This window comes from Elephas maximus, chromosome 3 (genome assembly GCF_024166365.1).
Source record: "Elephas maximus indicus isolate mEleMax1 chromosome 3, mEleMax1 primary haplotype, whole genome shotgun sequence".
Classification (NCBI taxonomy): Eukaryota; Metazoa; Chordata; class Mammalia; order Proboscidea; family Elephantidae; genus Elephas; species Elephas maximus.
The window spans coordinates 160,545,382-160,558,945 of NC_064821.1; the positions used below are offsets into that span (position 1 = coordinate 160,545,382).

The 13,564-nt window shown below is 40.3% G+C and overlaps 1 protein-coding gene across 2 annotated transcripts in view; it reads left to right on the top strand.

Moving 5' to 3' along the window:
- Positions 1 to 13,564, top strand: part of TBX15 (T-box transcription factor 15) — a 141,801-nt gene that overhangs the window by 60,561 nt on the left and 67,676 nt on the right. For both annotated transcript variants that reach the window (XM_049879963.1, XM_049879962.1), the window contains exons 2-5: positions 2,530 to 2,743; positions 7,349 to 7,450; positions 9,050 to 9,221; positions 10,511 to 10,678. In XM_049879963.1, the coding sequence (XP_049735920.1) occupies positions 2,530 to 2,743; positions 7,349 to 7,450; positions 9,050 to 9,221; positions 10,511 to 10,678 (656 nt within the window). The remainder of the gene's footprint in view (positions 1 to 2,529; positions 2,744 to 7,348; positions 7,451 to 9,049; positions 9,222 to 10,510; positions 10,679 to 13,564) is intronic.

Genomic DNA, 13,564 nt, shown 5'->3' on the forward strand with positions numbered 1-13,564 from the left:
ATGATTCCGGGCCCCCAGTCTTTCTTTTTCTTTCTTTAGCTTGTCTTGCTTATACAGTTTTAAATTTGATGCTTCTAACTGAAGTTGCCTGAGTTACCATTGAGACTTGCATCAGAGAGGATTCTTCCATTCTTCTTCATTAGAGGTGGAAGAGGTGCTGAACGTTTTTAGTTCAATCCGTCTTAATTGCACAGTGAGAAAGTAGGCCCATGTGGTTAAGTGACTTGTCTAAGGTTATTCATTTATCCATTTAACAGTCATGTTTTGATTAGCCATTTTATTCCAGATAACATAGTGAGTTTATAGCATGGTCTTTTATTTCCTAGTTCACCAGCTGTAGTCCCTATTCCAATTCCAGCCTGGACTTGGCTTCCATTAAATATTCATTACTTAGTACAGTGATATCTTTCCCTTCCCTCTCTGTTCTTAAACACACACTGGGGAAATCATATGTCCAACATATCTGGTGGGCCCTACTCAGAGTGTCTCTTTCCAACTTTTACATAATTGTAATGCTGTCTGGTGAGGAGATTTTGTAACACTTTGCTCTCAAAGATAGGCAAAGCTTTTTTTTTAAAATCTTGTTTTAAGAAATTTTTGACAAATTCATAGTACTCGTGATAAGTAAGGAACTCCTGGGACATCACAGAAAGAAAATGAGATTTGGGAATCCGTGTCTGAGGAAGCTGAGCTACTATGTTTGACTGAGTGTGTGATGATGTAATGCCCTGCTACTGAAAAGCACATAGAGTCATCCTAGGATGGAGCCTTGTCCGTCAACAGCAGTTCTCGTCTTAGAAAAGCAGATCCAATTTTTTCGTGCTTGAAAGAGACCAAAATTAGCTCCTATCTTACAGCTGTTCAGTCCAAGGTATAAAATTTTATGCTTAGACATCCAAAACCTAGTTATAAAACATTTGTTCATTTTCTTTGGTGAAGATGGTGATTGGGGGCAGTGGTTGTGGATAAACTAAAGTTTTTGGTCAGAAACTTCCCCTTTATTTAAGAGTTTGGGGCAGTTCTGTAGGGACCTGAATGCCCTTCAAAAGGGAACGGGGAGATGGGGAGGATGGAGAGCAATGACACTTTGCTCCCTATGGGCCCTTAGCTTCCTGTGGGCTTTGGTGAAGCTGTGGGAGACTCTTGCCAGAGATGCTGCCTGGATTTTAGGGAGAAATCTGTCAGGGCTAGGAGGAAAGAAAAATAAAGGAATTGTGGGATGGGTTAATCACAGACCTAGAAATCTGCTACAAGTAAGTGGGAATGGCAACAAAATGGTCTGGCATTCTGTTCCATCCTTCCTTCATCCCACTACTGCCAAGGACTGATGCTCAAGAACCTGTGACCCTTGAGAACATTGAAAAGTCAGTTGTCACAGTGAGACACTTCTATTTCCAACCTTTATTTATGCTTGTGTTTATTTACAGGAGAAACAATCAGAGTCGTGTGTGTTAAGGGCCAGAGAAACAGGTTTTTAGACTTGGCTTGCACTATCATTGAATTTAAGAAAATTATAGCAGCTAATCTGAATTTGGAAAATCGTAGGACATTCAATTCTTGGCATCAGGTCCCTAAAAGTAAATTAAAAAAATTAAAGAATATTCTTCTTTGGTAAATCTGACTCCGGTCTTCTTCATCAGTCTATGCCCATCCCCTCCCCCTCCTGCCGCCTCACTCCTTGAGCACAGAAGACACAGGAAGGGACCGTCATCTGGCTCAGCATGCCAGCTTTTTATTTGGTTGTTCTCGATCCCACCTTCCTGTTTGGATCACCCCTCCCCTCTGCACATACTTCAGAAACCAATCAAGGTGTCTCCTGAACTCATTTATTCCCTTTGTTTCAGCTGCCTTCTTGGGTAACTTTTTCCATATGCTTACATCCTTGCCTCACAACAGACTTTTTTTTTATTCACCCAAAATGGCCTGATTGGACTCTCAGGAAAAGCCATTTACTCAAATACACGACAAAGTGTTTCTAAAGATCCCAAACAACTTTTCATTCCTTTTGATGGCCAGGCCATGTAAGTGGGGGAAAATGGCTGTGTTTAAAAATAACTGCCTGATGGGCAGTGATGGCGCATGGTACGAAATTAAAGAAAATATTGTTGTTAGCATTGAACCCATCCCCCCGCCCCAGGGAAATAGTCTAATGTAGATTTGGAGAGATAGGCTGTAATTATTATTTTTAATTTGGCATTTATTTATGTTGTCACCCCAATTGGCCTCATTCTCGTCAATGTGGTGACATTAGTACTCTTCACATTGCCTGTTGTGGACCAATTTTCTTCAGCTGTTGCTAAAACTTACTAAAATGCCAGATGCTGTGTTGGAAACACAAAACTTGAAGGAAGGTCGTAAATCACAAAAACAAACCGTAAAAAAAATAATAAAATACCTTGAGTGCTGTGCTCTGGAGCACCCCAGCTTTAAGCCTCCTTTTGTTCACCCCTCTCCCCACCCCCCACACACATTTTTTTAGGGTGGGTGCTCAGCAGTTTCTCACCTAAGGCTTGATTGCTCCTCTTGCAGATTCTGAGCAGAGCACTGGTTCAGACTCTGAGGTGCTCACCGAGCGGACTTCCTGCTCCTTCGACACTCACCGGGACCTGACCTCCGGTGCTGCAGGCCCTGTGCCTGCCACCATGTCCTCTATGGAGGAGATTCAGGTGGAGCTGCAATGTGCTGACCTCTGGAAGAGGTTCCATGACATTGGAACTGAAATGATCATCACCAAAGCGGGCAGGTAAGGACATGCTCCATGGCCACGTTCAAAGAAAGGAGAGCAGAAGTAGGAGCTGTGACATATTTTCATTTATTTGTGGTAGCGTCAGTGGAGTCAAAGCAGCTTGCCCTCAGTTTCCTGCATCTAGACATCTTGGTAAAGTGGTCCTGTTGTCTTTACTATGATTTTATTATTTTCCTCCCAAGGCCACTCAAACCTAAATCACCACTATCCTCACAAACATTTCTCACTTACAGATGCAGTTTAGCTAACAGTGGAGGCCCTTGGTATCTTAGCAGCTAAAAGGTACATTTCTAAAGCAAGTGCTTACTTCACCATCCAACGTTTTCAAAAGACATAGCTTGCTCCCCAAGCAACAGCTTGCGTCTTCTAAGGCATTTAAAGCAGTCAGACATTTTTGTAAGCATTGGGCTTGGTGCATATTTTGAGCCCTGCTTGTGGATCCCTTGTGTTTTATTGTTGGCTTGAAATTATTATAAAAAGTTAATGGTGATCTGGAGGAAATTTTTGCAAAATATTTAACTAGTGTGATGAAAGTTTTAAAAACACAGTTTCTCTGGAAATAAACACTTTTAGTTCAGTTACTCCTTTTTGGTATCTTTTAATTTGCATTTGTTAAGTATCTGTTTGGAGCTGGACACTCAACACAAATTACTTCATTTAAACTTCACAGCAACTCTGTGAAGTAGGATATTATCATCCCATTTATGGATGAGGGGCAGAGGATGAAAGAAGTTAATTAACCAGACTAAGGCCACCTTGGTAGTAACAGGAAAGCTCCAGAATTCCAGACAAATCTGTCTGACTCTAAAACAATGGTCTTAACTATAATTCAGGGCTAAGAAATGGTTGTAGTTCTTGCGCCTTGGATTAAAAATGAAAATGATTTGGAACAAACTAAATTTGGTATATAGGAATAGTTAATTGAAATTAAACAAAAAATATTATGCTACTTAATATTTTCAAAGTCAATCTAGTCTCATTGAGACCTAAGAAGACCTGCTTCATTGCTCTTAAGCTATCTGCATGAATGTGAATATTTAAAGTAAAAAAATATATATATTTTTTACTTTAAATAGTTTACTTGAATGCATATAGAGAAACCTCTCCAAAACATATAATACCACAAAAACATTAGGTTAAAAGGAACATGAAACCATGTTCATCTTCTATTTCTTCTGGAACCCTCTTCCTTCTCTAAGTTTTAGTAGTGAATAAAACCATTAAAAGGCTTCTTAGGAGGAGCAACTCTGAAGGAGTTACTTTCAGTATTGTTTCTTTTTCATTGCTTGGGCTTCAGTCAACTCCTTTTCTACATTTTGAGATGTTAAGTCTTGGAAGAAAACAACAATTCAAGGAAAAAGTTTTTCTTTTTTTGTTTAATTTTTGGTAGGGGATTGGTTTGGTGAGAGGGGAGATACTACATTTTTTTTTCTATGAGATTTTCCAGTTTTCATTGTGGGTGTTCACTTTAGTACCATTGGGTATGTGTATTCCAGTAACTCTTGTTCCTGGTATCACACTTCTCACTCAGTAAATTACACTTTTGTAAATTCAGCTCATTTCAGCACTTTTTTGATAACTCTCCTGTGACCTCATTTCATGATTTCTTCTGCAGCATTTTCTTTTCCATATTTCTGTCTTTACAAATTTACTTTTATATGTGAATACATCTAGATATTCCTCAACATAGTCATACAGTTTGTTCTTAGTCATATTGGAGTCCTTTGTTTAAGTTTAGAAACTATACTCATTGCTTCTGTATTGGATTGCCTCAGCCTCTTGCTGTAGCTACACTCTGCTCATATAATTCTGTATCACCTCAGAAACATGCAAAGAAGGATTTTTCTTCTGTGAATTTCCTCCATCCTTTCTCCACTCTCCCAGTTGATTTCTATTGAACTTCATTTTCCTTCCTATGCAGTTTTTCAATTTTAATTTGAACTCCCATTCTCTTAGACCTTAGTTATGCATTGATTCCTGACCTTCCTCTGCAGAAAATCTTAGTTACCACATGCCTGTTCCCATACCCCAAACTGTAGTTCTGTTGATTCAGAACTACTGCAGTCTGTAGAACCTTCAATCTTTGCATGTACCGACATAATCAGTATAATCAGCACCATGGACAGAGGTGCTTGGAGGAATTAATGGGTTTAGAAGACAAAAGAACTGGCCTAAATTTAGTCATAATGTTAAAGCCAAACCTACATCTCATTTTGTGGAATATGAAAAACTAGTTTTTCTCCAGAGTTATGCCTTCACTTGGTATACTGTTAAAGTACTGACAAAGAAAAAAGGCAACTTTTGGTAAGTCTTTAAGAAGACAATTGAAATACAGGCATGAAATTTTAAAGCAGAGGTGATCTTAGGGATTATCTAGTCCTATTCCTTTGTTTTATAGGTTATGGAGCTAAATGACTTATTCATATCGAAGCCACCCAACTATTTCATTTTAGAACATGGGTACTGGTAAGAGATGGTAGCTTCTCCACTAAAGGTCCTATAGTAAGTGCTTCAAACAAAACAGGTACTTAATTTAAAAACATCTACCTCCTTTCCTTGAAGACATCAAGAAAAGAAATCCATCTCTCTCAATGAAACACAGTCTCTGTAGGTGGCTGAGAGGAACCCCATTTCTTTATCTCAGGTAGCAAGTGAGAGGATCTCGCCATCCCTGGTAAGATGCTCTCTAACCATTTATATATACAGGACAATCATAAATCATTGCTATTAAGAAGGAAATTACACAACCTGTGCTTATAAGTATAGATCAACATTCCCAAGTTTTTGGAAAGAATTAATGTGGCTCCAAGTGCCTAACCCATACTGAATGTTAGACTTAGTCATTATGAGTAGCCCACCATCAAATTTCATTTGGGAAAACTAAAACATAAGCCTTTATAGTTAAATTTGCAGAGGTAGGGGGAGAAAATCTAAAATAATATGCCAATGTGAGCTTCTGAAGACTACTAAAGTGGGAATGGTTACATATTATTCTTTATGAATTTTTAAAAACTTAGCCATCAACAATATTAAAAGTCTATACTCCCCCTTGTGCCTTCCCTCTAATAAGGTTATGATGTCACTGACCTACTGCCAGAAGACATTAGAGCTTTGAGTTGCTGTTCCAGGAGGAGTAGTGAAGTGTGTGACTAGCACAGAGAGCCTCACATGTACCCAACCAGTGCATATTTATAAGATGGTTGCCTGGGGTCAGGGTATGGTCTATGGCCGTGAAATGGAGCAAAGCCAATTAAGCCATATGTGAATCAAGCCTGTGACCTTGACCTCATTAGCACTGTGCTTTGCCCAGCTCGACTAACTGGCCCCAGATGGTTAGGCTTAATGCAGCATTTTGTATACAAGTCCCTAAGAGCACATTCAAGCCAATCCAAATTTTTGAACTGAGCAGTTTTTATGTCTGGCCCCTAAGTGAATGACATACAAAAAAGCTTGATGTTTTTCTTCTTTCTCATGGTTACAGAAGAATGGTGAATTTACTCTGGACTTCTGGAAACTCAATACCTCTTTTGGGCTGTTTCCTCTCCTCCTCTCTTCAATTATGAGAGTAGCTGTAAAGTGCCATATCCTGACCTTGCTTGCTTTGGCAAGTTTAACAAGCTATTGTGGTAGAGGCAAGGTATTGCCAGAGGCCACTAGAATTCGTTTGTTATGTGCTCTGTATTCTGCAGGGTTCTTCCTCTAACACACATGTTGACAGCCTGAGAACTCTCGGAAAATTTTATACAGTTTTATGCATTCCAAAAAAAAAAACCCAAACAAAACATAAGAACCAACAACTTAGGCGATAGCACCTTCCTTTTTTTTCTTCTTTTCTTGTGAGATTATTTTTAGAATAATCATTTTCAAATAGACTCACACAATTAAAAATATTTCATGATCACCTACAATGAGAAACTCTTTGAGTAATAAGAGGAGTGCAAGTTATGTTATACTCTTATTAAGAATAAAGAATATTAAGTCTAGTTAAGAATATTATAGTCTAGTTGGCAATGTATGTGTGTAACAGATACATATATCTACACACGCGTATATATCACATTAAGGATTAACTAATAATGTACAACCAGCAACCCAACCCATTGCTGTTGAGTTGATTCCAACTCATAGTGACCCTATAGGATGGAGTAGAACTGCCCCACAGAGTTTCCAAAGAATGCCTGGTGGATTCAACTGTTGACCTTTTGGTTAGCAGCCGTAGCTCTTAACCACTACGCCACCAGAGTTTCCGAACTAATAATGTAGTGAATGTATATTGGACAATCATTGTTATTAAGAGGGGAATTATACTAGCTGTATATGTGTTTATAGACCAAGACAGGGTATAGTATGAGCCTTACGAGTGTGTGATTCATCAAATTGGTCAATTTAAGTTAAGAAGAGGTGCTATTTCAGCAATACAAGTCCCCAGCATATTTTATAGTGATAATTTCCAACGTAAAAAAAATCCACCAACTTTGAGAATTAGAGGACATTGGGCTCTGGTGTGCTTAAGTTCCTAATAAGAAGAGACTCTTCAAGCATTTACTTCTGCTACTCCCCCATCGCTTATTGCTGAGCCTGCTGCCTTCTTCCCCTTCATAGGAGAATGTTTCCTGCCATGAGAGTGAAAATCACTGGCCTGGATCCACACCAGCAGTACTACATAGCAATGGACATTGTGCCCGTGGACAATAAAAGATACAGGTAATGGTAACTATGGGATGTGGAATTGTGGACATCATTAGCATTCCAAGAGGGTTCTTTAAACTCATTAGATTAAGCATTTTCAGAGCGCACTGCATAGGGAATGAAGAATGGTGGATATGCCAATGGCCTGTGGCAGAGTACCAGGCAGGAAGTAGTAACTAGATGTAGGAAATTAGAGCTCCATAATGGTTTGGTCTGGAATCTTCCTTATGTCTTCATAGAGAGTAGACTTTTATAGTGACTCCCAGGGGATTAAAAACTGAGTGGATCTTAAGTCTGAAATTAATTCAATTAGCCTTGAAAGTGATTAAGAAATGAAATTATTGAGTTTATGAATGCTAAATGAGTTGGAATGATTTATTTTGGAGAGGGAAAGGACAAGGAGGGCAGTGTAGTACATTCGATCATTTATTTGACGGATTACCTTGTGGAGGATGTAGAGGAAGAATAGAGTTGGGTAAGACCTCAAGACAAACATCTAATTAGAGAGAATTATTGCTCATTAATATGGGTTGTGAGTGAGTTTGTTAAATAACTTTCTCTCCAAATCATTAAAACACCACAAAGTCTCCAGGTCTCTTGGGTAGCTTATTCATAGCTCCTTTCAGAAACAAGTAGTGGCTTCATGGACCACTGAGGTCTCAGTTAAATCAGTGAGAAAGGTCTATAGTCTGAGGCCTCAGCCATAAATCCTTACATTTGGAGGTAAGAGACGAATGAGGAAGGCCAGGACTAATATGGTGGTAGGGAGAGCTGGCCAAGAAAAAAGTGGTCTCGATTGTAAGACTTAGGAGAGGGGGTACCTCAGATCTGTTGTAGAGGATCTTAGGAGTTGTGATTTGGAGAGCTTCTGTTTGCCAGGGTCAGGTCTTATATGGTCCTTTAGAATGGAGAAGCAGGAAAGAGACAGATTCATGGAGAGACTGGCAAAGTCTGGTAAACTGACCTCTTTGCTACCAAGAATATCCCATTTCCATTACCCTTGTGGGAAAATAATGTGGAAGATAATGAAGTTCAAAGCTAAGTTCATCAAAGAGAGCACTAACTGGGAAGATTTAGTGGTCTTTCTGGGAATGACTGCACTAAGGCAAAGACCCTCCATTTTCATAGAAATGCCTCAGAATTCAGATTCTTACAGTAAATGGTTAACAAGTGAGAGACTTGGAGGGTCTCTGCACATGGCTGTGTTTTACAAGACAGTATGGGCGATGTTTGTAATAAGGAACCAAATCTTGAACAAGTGGCCAAGGGATTGTATGGTTTGCATTTGAAAGGTGAAAGGCTGCAGTAAAATGCCTTTTCCATTGCTCGACACGTGGGTTCAGATGTCTGCATGCACGCAGGGGTATGTGGCAAGAGAGGGGCTGTGAGAATGTCTATTTCACGAGAGCTGTAGCTTTGATCATTAACCACTCCCCCAAACCACCTCTTCCTTCATTTCTATCTCTGTCTCATTTTCCCTGTTTCACCCCCATCACGTCTCTATTCTTGATATCTCTTCTTGTCCTTCCTCTCTCCTATCTCTACTTGTTTCCCGGGCTTCTCTTCCCTCTTTGCGTCTGTCTCTGAATTCTCCTCTCTCCCTCTCTATCTCAGATATGTGTATCACAGCTCCAAGTGGATGGTGGCAGGCAACGCTGATTCCCCTGTGCCCCCAAGAGTTTATATCCACCCTGATTCTCTAGCTTCTGGAGACACCTGGATGAGACAGGTGGTCAGTTTTGACAAACTCAAGCTGACCAACAATGAATTGGATGATCAAGGACACGTGAGTCAAAGAATCTTATCTCTCCTTTCTTCCCTCTTTTCCTTTTTACTCTAGAGATGACTAGTCCAAGAATTTTTCAGACAGGTAGAATACCACTCTCAATGCCATTTTAAGTCTTAAGAATGAGCATAAAAGTTTTTTTTGTCCTCTAGTGAAATTTCCTTTATTACAAATCCAGCATTTAACAAACATCTGCTATACATCAGACAAAATGTTGTATCCAACAAACTCCTTATGCTACAGAGTCTTACGGTCCAGTTGGGGAGGCAAGACAGAAACACGTGACAAATTAAACAACATGAAAAGAAATTACACCATTCAGTAGAATAACTTAAAAAGCAATAACCTAGGGGAAACATCTGAAGTGCCGGTTTTGGCTGATTGGTCAAGGAATTTATGAATTTGTGAGAAAGGACTAGGTCTTAAGGCTTCCCAGGCATATTGGAGCACTGAATGTTTCTAGTTTATTATTGGCAGTAAAATAGGTCCTGAGATTTCACTGAATGCGAGGATCCATACTGAGTGCTATGAGAAGGCTGAAAATAAGCTAAAACCATGGTTTCTATCTTCAAGGAAATGACAGTTTTCTGAGGGAAGGGACACATGTGTACGTTTATTCTCATATGACATAAGAGAACTTCCAGAAACACAAGCAGTGCCAAACAATAACTTGTAGTATTTAAAGACAGCAGGAGCCCATGCTGAAAATTTGAAGTCAGAGCAGATGATTTGTCGCATGTAAGAGGTTCTGAGACTTTTTAGTGGAGTGTTGTTCACTGGTACCAGAACAGCCATTTAGCATTTATCCAATCAAAGCGAACCTGTTACCTCCACCACCCAAGGTTAAGATACCTGCTCTACGGTTCCGTCTAATGCTATCTATCTAATGCTAATCTTTCCTGCCACGGACATGTGCAAGTGGTCACTGAGTGGTGCAGACAGTTAAGTGCTTAACTATTAGCCAAAAGGTTGGCAGTTTGAACTCACCTAGAGATGCCTCAGAAAACAGGCCTGGAGATCTGCTTCCAAAAGGTCGCAGCCTTAAAAAACCTATAGAGCACAGTTCTACTCTGACACACATGGGGTCACCATGAGTCAGAATCAACTCGCTGGCAAACAACAACAACAACAAATGGACGTGTACACTGATTTCACGTTTCCTGTGCATCCCATTCCCTACCTGTGGTCTTCCCATAGTTCTTCTATCTTCTGGTTTATTTTGCACATGAGCTTGAAGAGACATAAGGACCTTAAAACCGGCCTTGATATATTTCCCCTTCTCGTTTCAGATCATTCTGCACTCTATGCACAAATACCAGCCTCGAGTTCATGTGATTCGCAAGGACTTCAGCAGCGACCTTTCGCCCACCAAGCCTGTCCCTGTTGGGGATGGGGTGAAAACATTCAACTTTCCTGAGACTGTGTTTACCACGGTCACAGCCTATCAGAATCAGCAGGTAAGAGGCTGCTGTGGGAATCTTCCGCTGCATCTGCTTTCAGAAGAGTCTGTTCTTGCTTTTGGTAAGAAATGCTTAGTCCTTCTGCATGGCACTGAGGAGCTGGAATGTGAGACACCAGGCTTGCAGTGCACATAGGGCATTGGTGATGACAACCCTGTAATGTCTAGTAGCAGCTGGGACTGTCTAGATTTAGATCAGAGACAAGGTCCTTGACCAAGAGGACCAAACCTCCTAAGTTATTTTCATGTTTCTCTGTAGTGGTACCTGTGTTCACGGTCTCTACCATGTCCAGGGAAACATCTCTTCATTTGGGGTTCCATTGTACGTACTGAAGTTTAATTCATACCTTACATCTTATCTGCATTCTGTGTCTCCCTCCGCCATGCCACATCAAACTCATCAAGACTTTCACCAAACTCCATTTAAGACCCACTATTTCCAGCTATACTTTCACATTAAGTGTACCTCCACCTGATCACCATCCACACCTAAAGTCTGTATGTCTGTGATGTGTTCATTCATTCCACAAATATTTATTAAGGGTTTACTATGCTCAGACTTAGTAGACAAATAGAACTGATTAAGACTTATTTTTCCCTTAAGAAAAAGGAGTCTTTGTTGAGCAAAAGATACATAAATATGTAATGATAATATGGTGGCATATTCAATGACAGAGATGTGGACAGGGTGTTTCTTGGTTTGGGGAAAGAGGGAAGTTTTCCTGGAAGGGCTGAAGTTTTACCTGACATCGAGACACACATAGGAATTAGCCAGACTAATGGAGGAGGTGTGTGGATGGGGAGAGGTGGAAGGAGAAGCCAGGTCTGAAATTATTGTGGACATTCTAAACAATGGTGTTTAGAACGGTGTTTTGCAAACAGTGACTGGATGGATTTATTACTGGTCATTCTATGCAACTCCCTAAAGTTGCATGTGAATCCCAGTTTTGAAAATGGTATTGTACTTCATCTTTCCACAAATTGCCTAATTTACAGGATTCTGCTGTGAACCCTTTTCAGGATCAAATTAAGAGTTTTTGTTTGTTTTTTGCTTATTCTGCTTGAAAACTACATGCTTTATTTTGGAGCTGCATGAGGCAAAATGAATGCACAGTATTATTCAATACCTTTAGTGCTGGCACTCTACTTTTCAACCAGTGCTCTGATAATGGAAACAATAGAAGAAAAACGTTCATTTACTAAATATTTATCGATTGCTTTCTATGTGCCAGAGGGGATAGGTAAGTTATATAATCTTCGGTTCATACGTGAAGGGTGTTTCTGTCTTTTATGGTGTATCTGGACAAGTTTCCTTAGATGTTCTCTACCTCCAGAGGCATATGATATACAAAACCCTGTTAGTCCAATAAATATTAAGTACTACCTGATTGTCGGAGCCCTGGTGGCACAGTGGTTAGGAGCTTGGTTGCTAACCAAAAGCTCAGTAGTTGGAATCCACCAGCTACTCCTTGGAAACCCTATGGGGCAGTTCTGCTCTGTCCTGTAGGGTCGCCATGAATCAGAATTGACTCGACAGCAGTGGGGTTATCTTGTCAGACTTTCTCAGCAGCTGTAAAATTCCTCCACTTGAGGTTTTCTGAGTGGCTGCCACATTTGATCTAAAGTAGAGGAAGAGCTGTAGCTGGCTTTGGGCACTATTTAAAAACTCCTGAACTCTCTAGGACTCCTTGGATAGTAAAATTGCAGAGGCCATGGAGGGTCTTAATAGTCAAGATTTTTCCAGCTCTGATTATATATAGCAGCAACATAGATATAGCCATTGGAGCTATACCTTTATATTAGCTTTGGTTCAGAAGAAGGGAGTAAGCTCTTTGGGTAATGGATAACTGATTAGACTTTTCCAGGAATACCTCAGCCACTATATTTAATCATGGGTTTCCCATGAAGGCAGAGACATGGCAATAAGTATTCCAACTTTAGAATTTAGTTTGTAGAACAAACTAGAACACTGTCCTATGTGCCCCAGAACACTGAGCATTCTATGCCTCACCGAGATCAGTTCTGCAGGCCAGGAGAGCAAATATTGTGATCAGGGCTTCGAACCAGTTCTTTCCTGTTCAACCTCATTCTGAGAATTTGCCTTTTCACCCGGATATACTGAGTCAGAATCTACATTTTAACACCATACCCAGTGTTGATGAGTCAACTCTAACTCGTAGTGACCATAAAGGACAGAATAAAACTGCCCCATAGGGTTTCCAAGGCTGTAAATCTGTACAGAGGACTGCCACACCTTTCCTGGGTTCAAACGACTACTGAGAATTTATATTTCCATCCCAGGTATACTGAATTAGAACCTACATTCTGGGTATTAGATTCTGATTCAGAATATCTAGGGGGTAGAAACGCAAATTCTCAGCAGGGGGTCGACCTGGAAAGAACCAGTTTGAAGTCCTGTTTGTAACCCAGGTTGTAACTAGAAAGCTACAACTTATATTTACAATAGAGGAGGACCAAACACGGGTATCTGAAATCCCTTTTACCTGCTCTACCTCCCCTCATATTCAGTGTTCTGCTTCTGAGTACATTCTACTCACATACATGTTTTGTCTATGTCTGGGCTGGGGTGGGGGCAATGGTGGTTTGGTGGGGGCAAGATATATGATTAAGATCACAGGATTTGGCATCAGACATAGCCGGCTTGATTTCTGATCTTTCCACTGACAAGCTGTCTGGCTTTGAGCAAGTTTCTGAACCCCCTTCAACTTGTGTTTCCTGATCTGAAAATGTACCTCAAAAAGTTGTGAGAATTTAGTGAGTGGGTGTATATAAATCCACTGACACAATAAAACCAAGCCCATTGCCGTTGAGTTGATTCTGATCATAGCCACCCTACAGGACAGAGTAGAGCTGCCCCATAGAG